Source organism: Pimephales promelas, chromosome 7, assembly GCF_988280905.1.
Source record: "Pimephales promelas chromosome 7, fPimPro1.hap1.1, whole genome shotgun sequence".
Lineage (NCBI taxonomy): Eukaryota > Metazoa > Chordata > Actinopteri > Cypriniformes > Leuciscidae > Pimephales > Pimephales promelas.
In genome coordinates this window covers 28770502-28794542 of record NC_142775.1, presented here as the reverse complement: position 1 = coordinate 28794542, position 24041 = coordinate 28770502, and the positions used below count along the sequence as shown (strand labels likewise).

At 37.1% G+C, this 24041-nt stretch overlaps 1 protein-coding gene across 1 annotated transcript in view; it reads left to right on the top strand.

The window, feature by feature from the left end:
• The first annotated feature begins 892 nt into the window (after positions 1-892).
• Positions 893-24041, top strand: part of myo10l3 (myosin X, like 3) — a 70952-nt gene continuing 47803 nt past the window's right edge. The window contains exons 1-2 of the mRNA XM_039683284.2: positions 893-1196; positions 18906-19004. Coding sequence (XP_039539218.2) covers positions 1176-1196; positions 18906-19004 — 120 coding nt within the window. The 5' untranslated portion in view covers positions 893-1175. The remainder of the gene's footprint in view (positions 1197-18905; positions 19005-24041) is intronic.

The following is a 24041-nucleotide window of genomic DNA, read 5'->3' as shown; positions in this document are numbered from 1 at the left end:
GTGTCTACAGCAAGAGCAGCTGTACACCCATACAGACAGACCTCTCTCAGTCTTTGACTTTAGAGGAGCTCCAAACAGAGATTCATAGGAGAATATAATTAACCCCATTGTAAGGGTCAAACATGCTGAGATAGTGGCTCTTGTTAATGATACTGCCAGAATTTGAGGGAGTTGTGCTAGCTATAACATTTCATAGTGCTGTTGATTAACAATAAATTAATTGTTAATAAATCTTTTTTTTTTTTTGTGATGACCGATATGCAGGGACTTAGTCAGAATCATGGGTGACTTTACTAAGAGGACAATCCAGACACTAAGTGGGTCAAAGCCATTCCAGAATTCCCTGGATTCTCTCTCTCTCTCTCTCTCTCTCTCTCTCTCTCTCTCTCTCTCTCTCTCTCTCTATGAAATGCCAAAAATCATATAATGAGTAATGGGCTCCTTAAACGGTTTTTATTTATTTATTTTTCTCCATGAAATGAGCAGAATTAGTCTGAGCAATTTCTGAGGAGTGAGGATATTTACAAAACTTCTGTTCTGCCATTAAAAATGTTAAAACACGAATGAATAATATCCTTTGTTCTGTCATCACAATAAGATTGATATATAAAAACAACTAAAACAAAAACAATAACAACTCTGAACAGCATAATTTGAAAACCACAATATAATAGTTTGTTTTTTCAGTTATTTATGAGATAAAAAAAAAACACCTTAGGGCCAGACCATTTAATTTCATTACAAGGAATTTCTTCATACAGAGTGCTGTGCCATTATATGCAGTTATGCTCTCACACGGGTGTGTCTAGTGGGCGGAGTCTTATTCATAAGCCCCGCCTCCGGCAGTCATACGCAAATGAGCCGGTGTCCTCCTCAGTGTTTTCTCTACACAAAGATACACAAGCGCACGCTGCGCGAGACGAGCAGGATCGCCGCTGGGACAAACACGAGCTTCTTCTAATACACACAACAGACACATACCCGTCCAAGTGGTTTTTGAATGAGTTTGCCAAGAGATTTTAAAGAAAACTTTAAGCTTAAACAGAGGAATTACTGACTGGACTGTACGATGGGAACTTCAGCTTTATCTTAAGCGCGTGAATGCAGAGCATCTATACAGTGCACGGAGTCAGTGGTACCCTGATCACCAAACACCGGACAGGACCATAATACAGATGGATACCTTCTTTGTTGAGGTAGGTGGAAAACTTGAACACTTCACTGGAACAGTCTCTCTGTTTCCTTTGTGATGGTGCTGCCTTTAAAGGGATGTTACTGAGCTTGTTCCAAGTTTTGATCACAATTGACATGTTATCGTTTTACTGTTGCTAAAGGCGTTTAATACATTAATATTTTACCGTCTTTAACATATTTAAACCAGAATAATAGCCTATGTCGGCTATGCATGTCTATTTTTGTGTTTCCCTGTCTAGACTAAATTCATATTGTTCATTTTGTCCACTGTTCTTTTCTTTTTCTTTTTTTTTTCTTTTTTTTGTTGCTAAATCAGGTCTAATTAACTATAAGACCATGCATGGTCTATAAAGTCTAAATGCACTTGTCATGGTTCATTATGAGGGGTTAATTCTGCTAGGACCCTCTGTCCCTCCAGGTGAGGAAAACTGGGGAGTTCCTCTCACATTCATTTCAAGTTCAAAGGTTATTTAACACCACTTCACTGTCTTTGAAGATCACTAGTGCTTGCAGAACAGCAGTGAACAAAATACCATCTTGATCCAGAGTAAAATGATCATAAATGCCTCAATGGACACCCCCAGGATGCGTGTCATGCCTCCCTCTGTCGGCTTTGCTGTACAGTCTCTGTGTCAGCATGAGAACAAACCTACTGGCAATGAAAGCTCAGACCTCACACACAACGCACTGACCCACTGCTGCAGTTAACTAGATACTAATGTATAGCATTCAGGTGGCCTTGTAAACCCCCTCCCCACTTCCAATATTTCAGACCACCAAAGAGTATGTATGGTTCAGAGCTGTAATAGTAGACACAAAAGAAATACACATTTCTTTTGTTAGAGTTATATTTTTTCTGTGCTGCAATTGTTGAACTTTCCTAACTTTGGTGGTCTAAAGGTTTTGAAGAGTCTAATTAAAGGATTAGTTCACCTCAAAATGATGGGGTGAGCAAATTATCTGGAAATTTTAATTCTTGAGTGAGCTAATCCTTTAAAGAATACTTATTTGTACCCGATTAAACAGGCTTACCCATAAAACACTATATACACAGTCACATACTGTGAGATATGAAGAAGCATAAAGTCAGGCTTTCATAGTAGAGCTTTGGAGGACCACATAAGGTCTAAATGGGAAGAGTAATTAAACATCTGTTTGGGGTGGATGGAGGACAGAAGGGTCTGAGACACATCTAAGATTAAGAGCCTGAATGATAAGGCTTTAAGTAACAACACAAACATTCCAAGATTATTTATAGACATGGGCCACTGTCAGGAGGAAGTTCCCATTTGTTGCCCCACACAGCGGTCAGTGTGGCTTTAATTAATCTGGAGCATTAAAAGCATTTGAATTCAAATATAAAGCTGAGACTAATGAAATTATTGAAGCATGAATCAAAAGTATGGTTCGGAATTATTTAAACATGTCTGATAGTCGGGATGGATTGTTGTAAACTTTGACTTAAAGATTCTTCATTTTGCTTGTATGATGTGTAATTGAGGGTTAAACTAACATTACCACTGTTGTTTCACTGATATGTCAAAGCATTGCCTCCCTTCCCATCTGAATCCACACTTTGGACAAGGCTTAATAATGTTGCCAAATCCAGGAGCTTCCCATCCAGGCTATGTTCTCCCTCAGACAAGCCCTCATCCTTCCTCTGCCAGCAGCTGAGTCACTACTGAATATACTCAGAGTGTGTCATTTAGATCATTCTGCTGGAGCTTACCTGTCCATGCCTATTGATCCTAATGACTAAGTGTGGTTGTTCCCAGACAAACTAGTGGATTCATCCTCCCATGAAGAGATTTATGAAGCATGTGATTCCCATTCCGCTCAACATTCCCACCTGTGATAGACTCATCACTGCTTTAAAGTAAGAGTTAACCCTGAGTTTTCCAAGAAACTGTATATTTAGTGTGTTAGAAGCCTTTGAAAGCCAGTTAAAAGTGATGCATTAACATATTTTTACAGAAACAACAAAAGCAAAAGTTTTAATTTACCCAAAAACTGAAGTATAAAGTTTTGGTAGTTTACTTTGCATAATTGGTTCACTAAACTCTGCTGTTTAGGGTGTCGAGTTCATAGGTGATCAAAAAATAGGTCCGTCGTCAACAATTCGCTTGTTACACTGTAAAAAAAATATTTTCATGATTTGTTATCACAACATTTTTTCTTTTGTCAAATCAACTTAAATAATTTATTTAGTTCAGATAACTTATTATTTTAAGTTTTTGAATCAATCTCCTTCATTGTATTAACTCACTTTTTCCAGTTCAATCAACTTAAAATTTTAAGGCAACCAGGTTACTTAATTTTTTTAAGTTAAACCAACAATATTGTTTTACAGTTACTAATTTTTGATTTTCCCTCCAATTTATATATTGTGTAAGTTGGCATTCTACTATGTGTTTTACATCACACTTGAAGTTCTGCCTTTATTGTGCCTATGTCCATTTTTTGACGCACCACTAAAAGACCTAAACCCTCAATAATTCTCTCACAATTTTTTTTTTAAAAATTGAAATATGTGTCATGTGTGAACACCCTCTAATGCACTGAAAGTCTTACTGTCATAATGTTGACACAAATTGGACCCTAAGATACAGCCATAACTAAACTCAAAAATGAGGCCCCATTTTGAATCGTCTCATTATTTTGAAGTTGAGTCACCCAATCATTATTGTTCGAAGTAATTTACCCGTGCACTCACGTCCATCCTTAGCATGAAGGAATGTTTATGTTCTCGCTTGATACTGACCAGAGGAATTCAGCTTATTCCTCAAGCAGCACATGCGTCCATTAATTAATCACAGAACCTCAAATACATTTCCGGCTCAGTCCAGGGTCAGCTATTATAAAAATACCCACAACGTTTACTTCAGAAGAGTGGTCTAAAAAAAGGATCGATGAAGTGATCATGTCGCCTGGAACAACAGCTGACCTGCTTTAAAAATGGAATTCCTGCTTTTAAAGTGTCTCTCGGACCACTGTCTCGAATCCAGCAACAGATTCCTATTCCAGATACATTCCTGTCCAGAGGATCTCAGTCTCTGTAACCCTGACCCGAGATTCCAAGCCATGCCTTTTAGCTCTTGGATTTAAGGTTCCTCCGGTTTGGATTTCGCACTATTCTTCTCTGTATGGCTTTAACTTCCTTTGGCAACTTCTCATGTTGATGGTGACTGAAATCATAGCTTTTCCTCCTTACTCTGTTGGGTGTACTAGACAGGAAGAACAAAACAATAAATAGATGTTCCTGTTCCCTGCCATATCTATTTTGTTAGTCAGAACTTGGGTACATCTCTTCTTAATAAGAATCCATATATTGAGAACTTTGTTAAAATCTAGTTTTATTTATCGTCAATAATAGGGCTGTTCTAAGGTCCCAGGGGCCTAGTTGCATTGTCATAATCTCTTATTATGACTAATCAGTCATGAGGCAGACTGTTGGCACTTTCGTCATGCTGCGGGTTGGAATGAAGTATTATGAATTGTCTTCTCACACGTTCAGGAGTTCTTTCAGTTCAAACCGGATTGCTAGCTGATCCAGTGTTGACCAGGAGTGGGGCTACATGAGTACAGCAGCAATCCCATAAGGTCATATTAATCCCTTTCAATGCAGTCTGGACGTTAGCAAAGATCGCTTTTTCTCAGGACTTTATTAATGCTTCTGTCATATACAGGTTTTGCATGTGGGTTGATAGGATTTATTCTCTATCCGTTTTTTTTTTTATTTTTATTTTTATGATTATTGGGCTGCAGTGTGCATCTGGACACAAACCCAGATGGATTCACCCCAATTCAGTTACTCTTTGTTCACTTTGTGGGTTTAATTAGTCTTGTGTGGCCAATCTGTTGTTTATTGGCTTGATAGTTATGGAGTTTAAGTACCCTAATACCATTCCGTCTTTTTTTTTTTTTTTTTAATTAGAAAACTGGTAGAAACCACAATGTATATGACCTTAAAAGTCTTGAGCATGACTCAGGAAGAACACATCCCTCTTGGTGTGCTATAAACGGAGTTTATTTCTTTGGAACATGGCAGAAATGTTGACCTACTGAATACAATATTGTTATTTTTGTTGTGATTAGGCACTAGAAAGATCTGTAATACATTTATTTTAGACGTATATTTTGAAATGTAATTCGCTGTTTTGTAAAAAAAAAAAAATGCAATCACGATTTTCTATAACACTTTTTTTTCTAAAAGCACGTTTAGAGCAATTTTTTAATCAAATTGTTGCTATTTTAAGTACGCTGTTTAAGCTACGGCAGTGTACGGGATTCTCTTGAGCTGCACTTTACATTGTCTTTTAAAGGGCGCGGCGCATGTAAATTGCGCTTCCTCTATCATCTCCTCTGAGGCCGGTGTGTGCACTGCACCCCTTCCCCCTTCATTTCTTAATACTGTACCTCAGCATTCAGTTGTGTCTCCATCTGCCACCGCTACAGCCCCCCCTGCTGAGATACAGCAGCCATGGGTCCTCGCCATCAACACCAAACGGTGCTATTGAAAAGCTTTTGTTTTGCCTAAGGGGCAAATTGTGTGGAAGGAGATACCAGTTTGTGCCAATATGCCATTCAGGCAGCCTGTCTGGTCAAGGTTGTCTGGTTGTGAGATTTTTTGGTGGATATGGTGTTTGTGTTGGTTTGTAAGTTTACTTTTTTTTTTGTTTGTTTGTTTTGTTACAATAATGTGTTTAATTCAGATTCAAATTTGGCCACCCTCTTCTTCACCTTCAAATGAAAATAGTCATTATGCTAATTCCAAAATGTGATCACAGGGGCTTAACTTCATTATGGTCTGATCTGATTGTAGACTGTCATTTGTTCTCCAAGTAGTCACGCTTTAATTTTCAGAGGATCTTTGACTGCAAACTATATTTAACAGATTTTCTCCACCTTTATTGAGCATGTGAGATCACTTTTCGCTGTTTAGACCTGTGATTGTTCATGAAAAAAACAACAACATAATTTTGTTCAACCCTTTAGAGGAAGACCAGTGACTTGAGAATTCAATGAAAAATACCATTTCAATGAAAAAGATTCATGAATGTTTTGGCATAATAGAGCATCTGTACAATTATCGCCCTCTCGGGGCCAATAAATTAGTCAGATGGACCCACCTTTTCATAATATCTGTACCATCCCATCCTTCCTGTCCTTCTGGTGACGGTGCAGCATTATTTATGTGCCCCTGTCAGCAGCTGTAGCTCGGGGCACTGAGAGCAGACGGGTGTAGCAGACAGGCTTTAAAGGCTCTGATTAACACAATCAGTTCTTGTGCTCTAATCTGTTCACAAGGGACAGACCCCTGACTAGAGCCCCGAGAGATTCACAGGGGGCCGTGGAAGGCCTAATTTTCACTGTGGGCTAGACACACAGGTACACGCCAAATAACAGAGGAACTACTAGGTATGTGATAGCAAACTATATTTTGTGGGTGGTGATGGTGCAGTGGATTAGACACATGCCTCTGGTGTGAGACACCCGGGTTCGAATCCACTGTGAGACACCAGTGTCTCCCTAGTTGCTCCAGAGGCGTGCGACCTCTGACATATATTGCAATTGTAAGTTGCTTTGGATAAAGCGTCAGCTAAATGAATATTAAAAATAAAGGTATGCGGTTAATTGAACAGAACATTTCATTAAAAAAATTATTGTTTATTTTACAGTGTTTGCTTGGATATTTTACTCTTCTCGTTTTAATAAATAAAAGTTTTGAGGGGTTTAGTTGTAAGGAGATTAGGCTGTTGCACAGCTGACATGCATTATCATCCTTCAATTTAAGCTTAATGTCAAACCTACTATGACCTCACAATGATTTGATTCATAATAGATATGTTGAATAATACTGCATGTCAATTCTAGCACGCCAACTGCAACTTGACCTGGATCCTCATCTCTATGGCTGATATGTTGAAGATGGTTTTGAAAAATTAATGTTGTTGGTATATATAGGACTTATAAATGCGAATGCAATTTTTACATGCATGAACAAAACCCTTTGATTTTCATGGATTAAGCAAGCATGTTTGTGCTTACATTTACTGTACGTTGTGTTCATTGATCAGTGTTTATACATGGTAATCATATAGACTAAATTAAATCCTTTCATCAATTGTATCTCTTTAGATGACTTCAGTAAACATGCTCTATTCATGTGAACTACTTTTACAATGTTTTTATGAACATTTTGAAGAAGTAAAGGGACAGGAATCAATTAATTTTTGTTCTGAAGATGAACCAAAGTCTTATGGGTTTGGAACGACATGTGGATGAGTAATTGATATATAACAGAATTTTCTTTTCAGGTGAAATATTCCTTAAGTAGCAGCCAGGATCGTAATATACATAAGCCTCAATTACTTAGAAACCAAGAGCTGTAGAGTAAAAAAAACGCAGCATGTAATTGTTTAGCCAGCCCAGATGGCATGTTTCCTATTTTAGGACAAGGTTTTCCCTGTGATTAAGACATCATGGAGGGACATCTGTGACATGATGTTGTGTACAGTCATGGGTTAAAGAAATGAGTTCAAGCATTCTGCCATCCCATAACACCAACCATACTTTAGAACCCTAATTGAGTCCTTCTATATTGCTGGGAAACATACTATGTTGAAATAACTATAATTTCTGTCTGTAAATGGAGTTTAAATTGGTTATTGTCAGCTTTGGATGATCAAGCTATAGCTCTGGGCATTACAGGATGTGGCAAAGCAGATTTAGCCTAAGGCTTCAGAACCCCAACCAACTCTTCCATCAGATAAATACATTTCTCATTATGTTCTCAGTGGGGATCACAACCTGTGTGGCACTATCGCTCTTATTTGCTGATGCAAAATGGATGTTGGAATAGCAAAGCGATCCAGGTGGCAAAATTCAATTGTACTGTCATATATTTTATGAGACTGAGGTAAAGCCTTTGCACATTTAGTCAACATTTATTGTTTTGCTGGCTCTCCACATTAGAAGGAATCAGTGCAAGATGGCAGTAATCTGACTCAGAATAAACCTCAACAACAGCTGTTGTACAGTTTGTGAGATGAAGATGCAGTATGGGCCGTTCAAAGACTTCGGAGATGCTAATAACCGTGGACAGAACCGCATATCTCCTTCATTTCATCATTGAGATGTTTTGGTGCTGCATGAGAAGCATTTCTTATGTGTTTTGTCAGTTTGATCACTTATAAAAATGACAATTTTACTGAACGTCTGTTGCGTCTTTGTTGAATGCCACAACTGAGAAGAGCTCCCACATCAGTAATAACCGCATCCCTCCCCTGTCCTACCCCATGTTGGGATCTTTCTACTATTGAGGGCTACAGCTGTATATCAAAAAATATGATTTATTTTAGATTGTTTTTTATTTGAATACACTTCACTTCAGTATTTGGCTTGGCTAAAGGTTTACAGCAGTGGGAAAGGTTGTTTGTGCACATGATTTGTCCAACTTACAGCTTCCAAACGTCACCTCTTAAGCCCAAATAATACTACAGTTTTGATGAGAAAGCTTAGCATATGCGCACAGCCCATATGCTATGCGTTTATACAGCCCGTTCTCATCCTTTTTACCGTCACATAGAATGCTATATGACAAAACGACGCTATACTACGCACATGGCACCCTTTATCGTTAATATTCACGCGAACCCAAGGCGTCATAAATCCTTTAGCGTAATATGAGACTACCCTACCCTACCCCACACCTAAACCTAACCATCACAGCGTTTGTTATATTAACGATAACGGGTGCCATGTGCGTAGTATAGCGCCGTTTTGTCATATAGCGTTCTATATGGCGCTAAAGGATGAGAATGCCTTGGTTTATAACATTTATAATGCCTTTCAAAGTATAATCAATTTGATAGCACACCTGCAATTTCCTCCTTGTCTGTAATTGTGTTTTATGGTGTTGCACAGATGATGTATTTTTATACATCCAAAATATTTTTTTTGGAGTTAAATGTTTGTTTGTTTTTAAGAGAAACATTGGGTGTCACATTCCCATTATATTGGTTTCTGAAGAGAAACCAAACAATATAGCTAATGTATGAGTATCCATCCAAGTTTCATTCATTTAAATTACAACCTGCCATGACCATTAATCACCGTCTCCAGGCTATGCTTTATGCTAATCATTTGAACATCTCAGTTGTAAGGTTAATACCATTAAGTGTCACAATCTCTCTATGCTATTAGCACTCTCTCTCTCTATTGCCTGATATGGGGGAAGTCTGGGAAGTGTCCTTCCCATGGGTCCACCATCTCCATTAGCTAATTTCTGATCAGCTGCACCTTCCATCATTTATTCATACTGCTGTCAGCCTAGTGTCGGAGCGCCAAGGCTGTTTATCGGATCCTGTACAAAACACTGCTCCTTCTCTGCCTCGCTCTCTATTGTCAATTCAACTGTGAATTTACATGTTCTGAATTGTTAATGTTGTAAATGTATCGCTTGGACCATACAAAAGGGCACTTTTTGCAAATAATTCCTGAAGTATGTCTTAGACTTGAATGTTTGAGCTCATCTTGAGGAATTGTATTCTTCAAGATGCTGAACATTTGGGTTGTGACCCTGATTTGAGGTGAGGCAAACCTCTCATTGGCTTGGCTGATGTCATGCAGGTCTGGGGTGGTTGAGGACATAGGGTGGGAGAGAGCTGTCTTGGTTTCACATAGCGGTAGCTTGTGACATACAGTCACCCTAAGGTACAGTTTCCACTTCCACAATAGATTGGTCTTTTGTGTGGTTCAGTTGCTCTTGTCATGTATTTTAATGGAACACAGAGATGTCAAAAAGCCTTTTTCAGATATGTTCAGTGTTTTTATTGTAAATTAGGGGTTCTAGCCCTTTAGTAAGATTTTTTTCATTCTTTTTTGAAATGCAATACTTTTATTCAGCAAAGACACATTAAATCATCCAAAAGTGACAGTAAATTTATAATGTTACAAAAGATTTTTGGATTCTTTTGGAATCCTGAAAAATGTATAATGGTTTCTACAAAGATAATAAGCAGCACAACTGTTTTCAAATTTGATAATAATAATAAATGTTTCATGAGCAGCAAAACAACATATTAGACTGATTTCTGAAGGATCGTGGCAATGAAGACTTAATGATACTGAAAATTCAACTTTTCACTATGAATAAATTACATTTTAAAATATATTATAATTTTTTTTTATTATTCTAATAGTATTTCACAATATTACTGGTTTTACTGTTTTTATCAAATAAATGCAGACTTGGTGAGCATATAAGATTTCTTTCAAAAACATTTAAAAAATCTTACTTATCCCAAAACATTTGAAAGGTTATATGCATAATTATGCATTTCTTATCATTTAAAATGCTCAACTTAGAGGGTTTGAAGTCTAAATTGTCTTGTTGAAGACTGAGTGAATTTGTTACAGGAACAGTTGTAGTTTTAGATCTAATTTACCCAATTTCAAGCACTTCGATGGAATATGAGCTAAACAATCTTGATAATCTCAATAAATGACCCCAGTAACCAGCTAGTCATGTTGTTGACTGTCCTTACCCATCCTATAGAGGTTATGTCAGCACTGTTCAAAGGACATATGTAGATCTCTGGGCAACTTTAAACTTGAGCCTGTTATGTTAGTAATTTCAATTAATCTAATCAGACACTAACCCGTAAACTCACTAATTTCTTGACCAATTCCTAATTTCTGTCACTCAACATTCTGCAGTTCAAACCCCTGATACTGGTCACATTGCAATAACTCAACTCAAAGCTGGTTTCATAGAACAACAGTTTTGTGTTAGCTTTGAACCATCATCTGCCATTGCACAATAAATTACCAGTAGACGTCCTAACAATGGAGGACCAAGTTCAAAGAGATCTTTCTGTTAAATACATGATTGTTGGAAAACATGTTCTTTTTGCTCTATTTCTCTTTTAAGATAATTACAAGAAATATAGCATAGAGTTATGCAATTCACAGAGTCATTGAGCTGTCTGTATGTATGTATGTATGTGTGTGTGTCGTTTTGCAGTCTAAAGTCAGTCAGTATTGAGTTGCCCAGTCAGTTTGCTCTTCAATATCCGAGGCCCTCTGTAATGTGAAGAGCTCTTCACATCTGCACTGCTGGACTGAAGGAGAGCCAGAGGTCAGCAGAGGTGTCAGTATTGTTATGATAATCTGAATAAGTGTCAATGTTTGAGATCTAAATAATGTGCAAGAATCTCATTGAAAAAGAGTGTGAGCAGCTGCTTTGGAAAAGTCTTTATGATATTTGCAAAGTCCACAGGAGTTCTTTTTAAACAAGATTTTTTTTTAGAACTGAGTTCTCTGTCCCTCTTTTTTGACATCTCATGCCAAATAATGCAGTGTGATCGGAAAAAGAAAATTAGCGTTGGACTAACTGCCAAATAACATCTAATTTTGTGGAAGTTGATTAGTTTTCTTTTGTTGAGTTGATTGGATCACTCGATACTCTTGGTCGTGGGCTTCCTGCCACAAGGAGAAAGAGACACGCCACCCTTGCGCTGTGTAGTCTCATTAATGTTTCAGTCTCATTAATTAGAAAATCTCCTCCAAATTTGGCACCGTTAAACACAGAGGTAATAGTAGCCCTTTTTTTGAGGGTTCAGCGTGACGGAGCATTTTAAGTTGTGCTTTCTGTTTTAAAGGACATGGGACTTTTTTTTAACAGTTAACAGTTAGTGTTAAGATCCTTCATTAAACTTAACAAAAAGCTTTTAAAAAAAAAAACAGAACTAGATTGAAGTTGGAATGTAATGGAAGTACAGTAGAAACAGATCATTTCTTCCATATTGTGACAAACTTCTTAGTGAAACGGATTATTGCAAAAGAAGAAAATGTTGGGCGAGCATTTGGTTCTATCCATTGGGGTTGTTGAATGGATATGGCAGGTCTGAATGTTAGCTTGCAGTCGATTGAGCCAATAAGAAAGGGACAGGGTGTTAGCCGACTAAATGATGCCGGATGAATCCAGCTGTCTCCAACCATAGAGAAGCATTTCATTGGAAGATTGAGGCATTACAGTTAAAAATTACAAGGTCTAAAACGTTTTACAAAAATGGTTCACAATAGCATTAAGATGCATTTAGTAAAGAGATATTTTTATTGAGTGAATTTCCATTTCATGTAGACTTTTTTTATTTACACATTTACCAAAATTGTATTCAATTTGGCTTTTTTTGCCACAAGTAATAGTGTAGAAATAGGGGAAAATGTTGGGAAGATGAAGGGGGAGTGACAAATGATGCGGGCTTAGCATTTCCCATGTGAGCATCTTGGTTTCATGTTGTCCACTATTCCAAACTGGAATTTGACACATTTACCATTTCATGAATTTCATGGGCAAAATACAGTCATAGGAGTCCGACTGCAGATTTCGCTCGTTTAAGTTGGTTATGCAAATTTGAGGTGCTGACCAACAGAAAGCTGCTTGTTGTGAAAGTTACTTCTGTGAGTGCTATTCTTCATACATCTATACACTATTAACAACCCACAATGGACCTTTTTTTGCCCACAATATTTCGATTTCTACTATCGATTCACTGGTGTTCCGGCTAAAATGAGCTGATTCATGTCTCACAGCATAATACAATGTAATCCGATGGAGTTATTTTGTTTGCACGTGTGCTGCAGTTTGACAGACAATACCCTGCCTCAGAGTTACCCAGCTGGCCTTTGTTGAAGGATTTCCGCCCGGTTGCCCTCTGGGACACGAGCATGACCAGTCTGCTTTGAGACTGCCGAGGTGATGGAAAGGTGGGGGAAGGAGAGGATGAAATGATGTAAGTGGAGGAAAGAATGGAAGGAGGAGGAGGTTTGTGTTTTTGTGTCCATCTGTTGCCTATACAATTCACCCTGCGCACAAAGCAACTTTACACTGTCTTTCAAAGGCACGCATCATGGAGCCTGCTTCTGGAAAATCTGTTAACCTTACCACATAATTGATGACATCATGCGGCGGTTTCCAGCAGTGCCAGTGGAAACATGTCTGGTCTTAAACGTTGTCATTATAGTGGGGATATTATAAGACTTTCAGAGTTCTTCTCTTCTTTGAGTTCTCTGAAAATAAATATGAAATATAGGATCTCGGGGAGTAACCCATCGTTGCTGTTTCAGCATGATTTACAAAGAATAAAAGATTCCATGGTAATGCAGATTTTTGGAAAGACATTTTGGGAAAAATATGCTGAGTAATTTATTTCTGTCCATTCTGGCTTTATATGGGGTCATAGGGGAAACGTCACATGTTTTTCTATGGTTCTACTTGACATTGAGTGTCCTTCAGTGCAAAACATCTGTTATCTGGCTGCATTTCTCTGTTGACTTGAAAGATGGTTGTTTGGTGGATGTTTACTGGCCCAAGTCAAAAGATTCTCTGTGATAATCTGCTCCGTCGATACATCTTAGGATATCGAATATATTTTACAATGTTTATCATGCACTAGGCAAAATGATTTTGCAGGTACATTCTTTTCTGATAATGCAATGGACCCGAGTCAATTATTCTGCATATTACCACACTTCAAACATTGATTAGATGATATATTTCAATACATTTGTCAGGTTTTTTTAGTCCTAGCATCATTTGTTAAAGCTAAGAGAGACTTGAGCCATTGATAGCAGACTAATGCAGCTATTAATGCAGTAGAGAGAGAGAGAGAGAGAGAGAGAGAGAGAGAGAGAGAGAGAGAGAGAGAGAGAGAGAGAGAGAGAGAGACATCAACATTTGTAAATGACCCGAGTCTGTGTGTCTCTCAACAGTGTTCGGCAGCAGGGTCCATGTCTAGCGAAGATATGTTTATCTATGTTAAACTATGTTTCAAGAACAGCATCGTTATTACCTTGTTAATGAAAAATGTCATATAGCTTTTAAGTTGCTAAATTATTTTACTGATAAAACCATCAGAGCAGCGCTGACAACACACTTCTGTGCCTGTGCGAGTTTGTGTCTGTACTGTTTATCTGTGTGTCTGTGTGTGTGTGTGTTTGAGTAGGAGAGAGAGAGAGCGAGAGAAAGTGAGTATGTGCTTTCCATACATAACAAAATGTCATTTTGTGGCCACAAATAATAATTTGTCGGTTTTATCCTGTTGTTTATTATATTTATTTGCTTGGTCAGTGTTTTTGTGGGGTTTTTGTTTTTATGGTCTGTAAGGACTTTTGAAATAACTGAAATCATTTGGTGATATGGACCTGTGATGCGATCAAGACCTGGAACAACTTTAGCTGTGTGTTTCCCTGAAAATAATTGTACACCTTAGAACATTCATCAACCAATCTGATTCAAGCATTCAACAGCCCTGTAGTATAATGGTAAATAATGCTAGATTAATATCAATCATATTATGGAGCATTTTATGATTATGCAACTGTCATAGTTTTGTTATTTATGGTTATTTTCATTTGGTTGCATGCACTAGTCTTATTTTCTCTATTATATTTTGTATTTATCAATTAAACACAAAAAACCACCACTTTAATGTAGCTGATCATCTGTTGCAAAGGCTCTTATGTTTGCTTCCTTTAATCTATGAGATTAAACACTAATTCAATGACACCATGTGCCATAAAACGCGAATGCTGTAAATGAGAATTATGTAACAATAGCATCTGATCTTCTTAAATCCATAGACCCTGCTTCAGATGTAATTCAGTTCAGTCAGGTCACGTGAAACAGCTTTTCCGAGCCCTGTGCTCGAGTAATTTTCCTCCCGTGCCAGTTACAGACCTGGCTGACCTCTCTCATCTTATCCATGATTTCAGCTCAATAAAATGATGCTTTAATCGTATTTCTGTATATTAGGTGTTGCTTTTGGCGCTAATTGTGTTTAGGGAATGACCGCTTAAGGGATGCGTTAACTGATAGAGGTATATATTTAGTCTGATGCGCACATGTGATGATTGAACATTTAAGAGAAGTTGAATGTTAGCTTTCTTTCTCTGCTTGTCAAACCATGGGAAATACAATGGTATACAGTTTAGCTTCCCCACCCCTTCTTTTCTCCAAGCTCTTTTAACTCAGTCCCATAAGCCTTGAGCTACATTTAGCAAGGCTTTTTAAAGAAACCTGAAAAAGATCCTGTTGATGATACAGGTCATTACGCCGTGTGGAACATACTGAAAAAGAGATAGTCTTCTCAAAGATGTCATATTCCAAGTTTAAAAATTAAATAATATTTGCTAAAAATCTTAAGATCTTATTTTACCTGGGAATAATTATTTTTGTAAGATGTACCTATCAGGGATTCAAACATGTGGCTATTTTTAAGTTTTAATGAGTTCATTGAAAAAGGAAAGATCTGTCATCATTAATTTACTGTGATGTTGATCCATACTTGCACGCTTTTCTTTCTTTCGCAAGAGAAGGCATTTAGCAGAATGTCTGAGCTGCTTTTATTCATATTGTTGACCCTTTTCACATTTCCATGGTTCGTCATCATGGTTATTATTAAAAGACAGGAGACTACAACATATCATTTTTGTGCTTCCACTAGCTCCAATACCAAAAAATAAATAAAAATAAAATAAAAAATAGAGATTATGATGGGCAGAAGAAAGAAAGATGTCAATGTTTCTTTCACTCATTCGCTCTTTCCACTATATTCTGAAACACCAGAAGTGTTCATTTTCTGTCAGTTTTATGTACATTAATACCAAGGTAAAATAGCAAAAAGTACTGTGCTATAAATGTACAATCATGCTGTCAAGCTCCAAAAATGACACAAAAGCACCACTGAAGTCTCATAAAAGTTGTCCATACACAACTTGTGCACTGTATTCCAAGTCATATGAAGTCCTAAGATAGCTTTATGATGAACAAACTGAAATCATTTTTCAGACCACTTTTATGATATTTCAATGGTTGATGATTTGGCTCTTGACAGCTTTGCTGACAATCCACTTTCATTATAGCAGTGTGATCAGATCAGATGGTGGACCTGTACCTACTGTAGATGCGACCAAAACGCAGCCCTGAATGTTAGCAGAGAACGTGTCCTCTAGACAATCCCTTTTAAAGGCCTCGTCGACATGACAGCCATCAGTACAGATCTTCAGCAGAGACTACAAGAACCAGACATGTCCTCCGCATATAGACCCTATGACCAGCTTTGGATCCATACTGGAGTGATGAATTTGCCAGAAGAGAACTGCCCCCCTGACTGTGTCTGGTTCTCCCAAGGCTTTTTTTTCCTCCACTCTGTCCCCGATGGAGTTCGGGTTCCTCTCCGCTGTCGCCTCTGGCTTGCTTAGTTGGGGACAATTAATATTCAACAATATAGATCTGACTACTGACGCTGTTGTATGAGAACTGAACCGAGCTGGACGATGACGTCCTTTTTTGCAGAACTGCTTTATAGAAGAAATGAACTAATTTAATAATTGATTATCTTTACAATGGAACTGAATCAACACTGAACTGGCTTTAGCTGAACAACAGCTGAATATTATCCTATTATCATTCTATATCTGCTTTGAAACAATCCGTATTGTATAAAGCGCCATATAAATAAAGGTGACTTGACTTGACTAAAATAATATGCCAAAAGTTAATACCACAAATTCTTGAAATATCATGAATGTGAGTAAATTATGTCAGAATTTTAATTTATAGGTGAACTATCCAAACCGATCTCACGGCAATTCGTACGAATTTTACGAGATGGCTAATTCGTAACAATTCGTATGTCCTCACTCGTACGAATTAGTAAGATTTTTGCTAAATCGTGCATATTTTACGAGTTGGCCAACTTGTACGAATGACCTACACCTGACCCCACCCCTAAACCTACACATCACGTGGGTTTAGACAAGTGAGGTTGTATGAAGTACGAATTAGCCCCTTTTTAATCACTCGTACAAATTTCTACGAATTGGTCGCGAGATAGCGTTGAACCATCCCTTTAACGATTACGTCCAACGATTACCTTGAAACTTGAATGTGTCTGGCCTCATTATAATCCACGTCTCCATTGCAGTGTATCATGTGTCTATGATCATCTTCATACAGCGTGTTTTGGAAAGAGTGGATGTATATTGTTTGAATGCCTGCACATGTTGCCTACAGGACCCAATGCCGTTGCACATGTCAGGTCATTATTAAAAGTTAATGAGGATTGATATCCTCACGCTCTGACCTTGGGGATTGGGTTTCCTGGTGGAAGCCTCTCCCATTGATCCTTTGGTTCTCATGTGCTGTTGGACAAACTACTCTCTCAACACTCCATTGGCCGTCTGAATGGCCGTGCTGTGAAGATTTATGGCTGTCAGTGACAGTGTAAGTGTGAGAGATCAGAACCTGGCACACCATACACACTAAAGGCCCGTTTACACTAATAGCCGTAACTATAATTTTTACCATATTAGCGTCCACACTAATGCACATTAACACACGTTCTGTTTATTATAAGCAAACGCTGCACTTTTTTTTCATCTGTCACTTTAAAGCTAGAGCTCTTTAAAGCAGGATAGATTCTGATTGGCTCGCGTTGTTTTTTTTTTTTTTTTTTACTTCATTTGGTGAAAAAAAATCCTTCTCAAAGTAATTAAAATGGCCATTAACAGAATAGTTCACAGTTCACAACAGCAGGAAATGACTAGTGGTCTTAGTAGCCAGACTTTTGTTTTCCTGTTTTTGCATCTCCATTTCTGCATTCTTGGCCTTCCGATTGAAAACATGGAAGTTGGTGGCTTTGTTTAAAGGATGCCACACAATTAGACAAAAGCATTGCTAGACCACCCTTTCATTGCAGCTGTTTTCATCATTAGAGATATGGTCACATGCATAAACTTAAAGGTATAGTTCACCCAAAAATGAAAACTCGCACTCATATCATTCCAAACCTGTAGTAGACTTTCTTTATTCTGCAGAACACAAAAGCAGATAATTTGAAAATGCATTGTTTGCCCATACCTTTAAATGGTGTCCAAAACAACAGTGGACCCCATTAACTATAATTATATGAACAAACAGTTAACCATTCTTCACAGTATCTTATTAAAGTCATACAGGATGAGGGTTTGCTTTTACAATTCAGACTGATCTTGGGACTTGACTCTATTGATTTGCAGGCAGCAAGAAACCACCCAGAATGCCCTAACAGCCACTTAGCAACGCTTTGGCATCCAATCAAAAACCCTATCATAGAGGCGAGTGCACAAGCAAAGGCCCCTTCATAAAACTGACATGAGAAACAACCATCTCGTTTTAAAGTACTGGGTTTGGTACTGTCAAAAGGGCTTTGCTTTGGTGTGCAGCATGTGCTGTTGGCATGAATAGTGTTCTGTGCTGCCTGTGTACCCACAATGTGTGTTTAAACCCATTGGGAGGGATCTTTCTACCAGTCAAATGCACCACTGTATGACTACAAAATGAAAGCACAGCGAGACGGAATGGCTGTGGTGCTTTAATGATGACGATGATGATGGAAAGACCATGAGAGGGTTTAAGGGTTGGGCTGTGGTTGAGATCAATTGAAATTGCTGACTGATATCCTCTTTTGTATCTTGTTGTGTTCTCAGCTCTTTTTAGAAGCACATACTATTGTCTCCTCCATAATATACATGCATATTTAATTTATCTACCAGCCGCAATAGGAAGGAAATCTCTGTCTTCTTAGGTCAGATCTTTAATGAGCTTGCTTGGTCTTGATTGGTTTGCCGTATGTAATGTCTCATTTGGTCTGTCTGTCTTTTAGGGAGCTTGTGTGTGGGTGCGGGATAAGGATCAGCTCTTTCCCTCCATCGTCAGCTGCTGTGATGACCGAACTCTCATCCTCACCACAGACTATGGAGAGGTAAGAGACACCGTCTGCTGTAAACTTTTATTAAAAACACCCTGTATGACTTTTGTCCATGGAACACAAAAGTCACTGTGTCCTTTCATTGTATTAAAAAAAAGTTTGAATATTCTTTCAAATTTCTTCTTATATTGTGAATAGTGTGAGTGTGAATAAATGATGACAGAACTTTAATTTCTCCTTAATAGCTTTCACCTTTATTTCTGCCATTGTTTTTGGCATTTTATTTTTAATAAATCAGATGGCCATCTGTCTGAGAGAGATAAACGTTTCACTGTTAATGTCTTCAATTGTGTGAGGTCGTGCAGGTAAAGTACGGTTTGAATTAATTCCAGTTTCCCACTTCAACAGTTAGACCTTTTGATATGAATAGCAGGAATGTCCATAAGGAAGCCAAGTTTAGCCACTGCGTTTAATCAGTATGGCCCTCTGTTAAAGCTTTGTGTCTGGAGGAAATCCTGTTCTCAAAGCACAATAAGGATGCAGGTCAGAATATATTTATCAGATGTGTGTCAACATGTAGTCTGTGTGCTTTGTTCTGGTCCTACGTAATATACTGTAAAGTTCAGCTCATTTGTTTAAATATTTCTTGCAGACTTAATATGATCAATATTTTTAATCTCCATCTCTCTCTCTCTCTCTATTTGTCCACATCTCTGTCTACACAGTGTCTCTATTTTTAATTATGAATAAAATTTGAATTAAGTGCACATTTAAGTGATCAAAAATGACATTAAAGACATTTATAATGAGGAAAAAATATGCTGAACTTTTTGAGTATCATGATCATTAGTACTATTTATGTGTCTGATTTGGTAAAAAATTTGATTTTTTATATTATTAACAGAACATACACTATCTTGCAACAGGGAAAGTTGCTATAAAAATCTGTAATCTTATTAGTAATCGTGTGTGTCAATCTGAACAGCACAAATTGATTACTTTCTTACTATTCCTATTCCACATTTAAATAACTTCAGACTGATTACCATTTCCATAGATGAATACTTGAGTATTTCCATAATTGCTTTAATCGGCAGTTTTTCAATTCCAAATTTAATGCAGTCTGTACAATTCTTATATTCTACATACATTAAAGTGCCCCTATTATGCTTTTTTAAAGTTCCCTAATTTTGTTTCGGAGGTCTCCTACAACAGGTATACATGCATCAAATGTAAAAAAAAAAAAAAAAAAAAAAATCAGATGATTCAGTCTCTAAATCCCTCCTTTCCTTGAGCCTGATCTGCTCTGATTGGCCAGATGGCACAGTCTGTTGTAATTGGTTATCGGTTATTATTACCATAATAATAATTATTATTACACAAAAGCAGATCATTTGAATCTACTTTTGTGTCATTTGGATCATTTGAGTCTTTTTTGTCCATACCTTTAAATTGGGTCCAAAACAACATTGGACCCCATTAACTATAATTATATATTATATTATTTTTGATATTATTAATATCTAAATATTATTAGATATTATTAATTAGATATTATCCACTGCACCATTCACTACCCACGTCATGGCTATGGCAGTATGAATGGAAACCGAGGATAGCACAGATATTGCGCCATTGACTGGCGACACCGGGACAGCCACTTATTTAAAATTGGCATTTCTGTGAAATAAAAAATCTTTGGAGACTTTTGGGATATTGTAAGTACACAACTGCAGGCAATATATCACACTGTGCAATTGATTTTTGGATATTTTATTACAAATTTCTTACATATTTTACTTTTAAGTTCTTTCCATCTATCAATTTATTACTATCACATTTAACATTTTTCATGAGGTTAACTATACCCTACTTGGTCAGTCTGCAGAAAAAACAATCGACATGCTTGTTTGCGGCCCCTTTAAATAAAGTTATAAAAAAGACCAAGCATTCGATCTACGTCAGAGCGTCCACGACTTCATTGGCAGGGTTGCGCGAGCGAATTTTGCCGATGTGAGCGCACAATTAGACTCCCGGCATGCAGTGCAGTGTCTGGCTCATAAAACTGCATAGTAAGTGCATGGGACCCCGTCACATGTTTTATTTAGCAAGCTTACTGTGTCATCCATGCCAAAGCAGGGGTCAGCATAGATCAGGAGGCTGTGTGTGAGTTCAGTGAGGTGTGAAGAGACTGACACTCCACTGACACACTGTTCTGGGGTCAAGCTTCAGCTCGAGATCATTCAGAAGAGTGACTTCCTCCTGCCAAAGTCTGTCTATATATGTATGTATCTATCTGTCTGTCGGTTCACTCTATCCGTCTGTTTGTCTCATTTGGTCTTTGGTTCAAAAAAGTAAATGATCTGTATTTTTATTAAAAGCTGGATTGTAACTGAGTATACAGTATTAATGATGTACAACTATTGGTATGAGTCTACAGTTAGTGTTTTGTAAAGCAAACCTTGTGTTTTTCTGGGATTGCTTTGAGCAGGGTGGTGCTGGTACAGCGGATGGGTTGAGAGAAGAATGCTTCCTGTGAAGAGTAGAGCTATTTCAGCTGGCCTCCATGTGTCTGCTCACTACTGGGCCATCCCTATTGAGCCGACCCCACCCACCTCATGCATATTCATGTAGTGCATGCAGCAGGGTGTGGTCTTTCAAACACAAAGCCTCATGCAGGGCACTTATACAGTAGATGCCAGCTACTCTTTAATTACAAACCTTCAGTCACTAGACATTTAATCATTTAGATTATTTACTTTTATTAAGCTGATCTGGTATAGAACAAAATTGATGAAAATAATTTGAATTTGATTGCGTATACAAGGCAATGATGGTATTTTAATAACACAGATGGCAGACAGTGCCTTGATGTGCACTATCAGAAAAAAAGGTACAAAAGCTGTCCCTGAGGCTGTACCTTTTCAAAAGGAACACTTTTGTACTCAAAGGCTGCATTTTGGTACCTTATTGGTACATATTAACACCTAAAATGTACTTATTAGCACGTACAGTGTACATATTTTCACCTAAAATGCACCTATTAGCACCTAAAATGTACATATTAACACCTAAAATGTACTTATTAGCATATACAATGTACATATTAGCACCTAAAATTTAAATATGAACACCTAAAATGTACTTATTAGCATATAAAATGTACATATTAGCACATAAAATGTACATATTAACACCTAAAATGTACATATTCGCACCTAAAAATGTACATATTAACACCTAAAATGTACATATTAGCACCTAAAATGTACATGTTAACACCTAAAATGTACATATTAGCACCTAAAATGGACAAAAGTTTACCTTTTGAAAAGGTACAGCCCCAGTGACAGCTTTTGTACCTTTTTTTCTGAGAGTGTGATGATGTCTCGTAGTCATTCCAAAATATATTTGCTAATATGTGTATAATAAAAAATGATCTTTGCTTGAATAAACAATCTTTTGTTTAAATACGGTCCTAAAATGATACTGCATAGTTTTATATTTAAACAGAATTTTTTTTCCGACCTTTTTTTGCTGCATCAGTCAGCGGCCCTGCCATCGGTGAAAACGTCACATTAGGAAAACATTGATTGTGCACTTTATAACTCTGGATCAATGGCTTTAGCAGATGGTTTCACATGCACACACACGTTTAGGGGAGTGTGTTGGATCCATAGACTGTAAGGTTGGATCTCATGTAAGTGCATTGATGTTGTCTGTCAGGAATAAATATGCCATTTCTCATGCAAGTCATGCAAACTTAAATGAAGATGAATTACTAATGCTTAATCACTTTGTACATAATGTTTATGAGGAAGTCTTGCTGCTGAGGAAGACAGATAAACTTTCATGGACAATGGACAGTTCCGCTAAACAAGTGGTATCTTATAGTGATAGCATACTGGAACACAAATAATAACTCCAGGAAATTCCATTTATTTATCCTACAATAGGGCATCATTTTGTTTCAAACTGACAGCACTGGTTGTTTTTTTTTCTCATTTTTTTATTGATAATCTCATCATCAGGATTCCCAGTTCTCCCAGGGATGGTCCATTGTTTAGCAACCAGAGGTGATGTTCCCGTTGTCTGGCACACTGTCAACACTGACATCTATTGTCCTGTCTGAACGCCTGTAATGTGCTAATGGCGCTATGACAAGCTGACTCCCTGCCACACATGTGTCAATTTGCTGAGCACAGCAGGACACTACCTGGGGCACATAGCTGATCAGAAATGTTAAATACACTCTTATTTTCACAAAAAATATGACAATTTGTTTGCAGTCAGCATGCACTGAGTACAAAATGTCAGCAGTTATGATAGATTGCATCAGATTTTAAATGTAGCTGTAGAAAACCCTTGTTCAGTAGCCGTCATGCTGCTCAGTCCTCATATCCCTATAATTGTGTTACATATTGTCTGACATAAGAGAGTTCACAGCCACACAACAGCAGAGCACAATAAGATGAGGCATATGTTGCTTTGAGAATCATTATCTGACCAAAATTGTCTCATTTTATGAAACCAGCTCAAGTTATAATTATATTAGTTCAAACATTTGGGTTTTAATATTTTTTTAAAGAAACCAAGGCTGCACTTATTTGATTAAAAATACAGTATAATCAGAGTAATGTTGTAAAATATTAATACTTAAAATATTTTCTTAAAAGCTTTTCTATTTTGAATTTGTTTTCAAAATATATTTTTTTCCCTTTAATTGCAAAGCTGAATTTTCACCATCATTACTCCAGTCTTCAGTGTCATACTTTAGAAATTATTCTAATATGTTGATTTGCTGTTCAAGAAAAATTATCAATGTTGAAAACTGTGGTGCTACTTAATATTTCAAATTTCAAATTATTATTATTAAATATATATATATATATATATATATATATATATATATATGTGTGTGTGTGTGTGTGTGTGTTTATATATATATGTGTGTGTGTGTTTATATATATATATATATATATATATATATATATATATTGTATCATTAAAATGTCTTCTCTGTCACTTTTGACCAATTTAATGCATCCAATCCATATAAAAGTGTTAATTTATTTTAAAACAAAAAAAGTT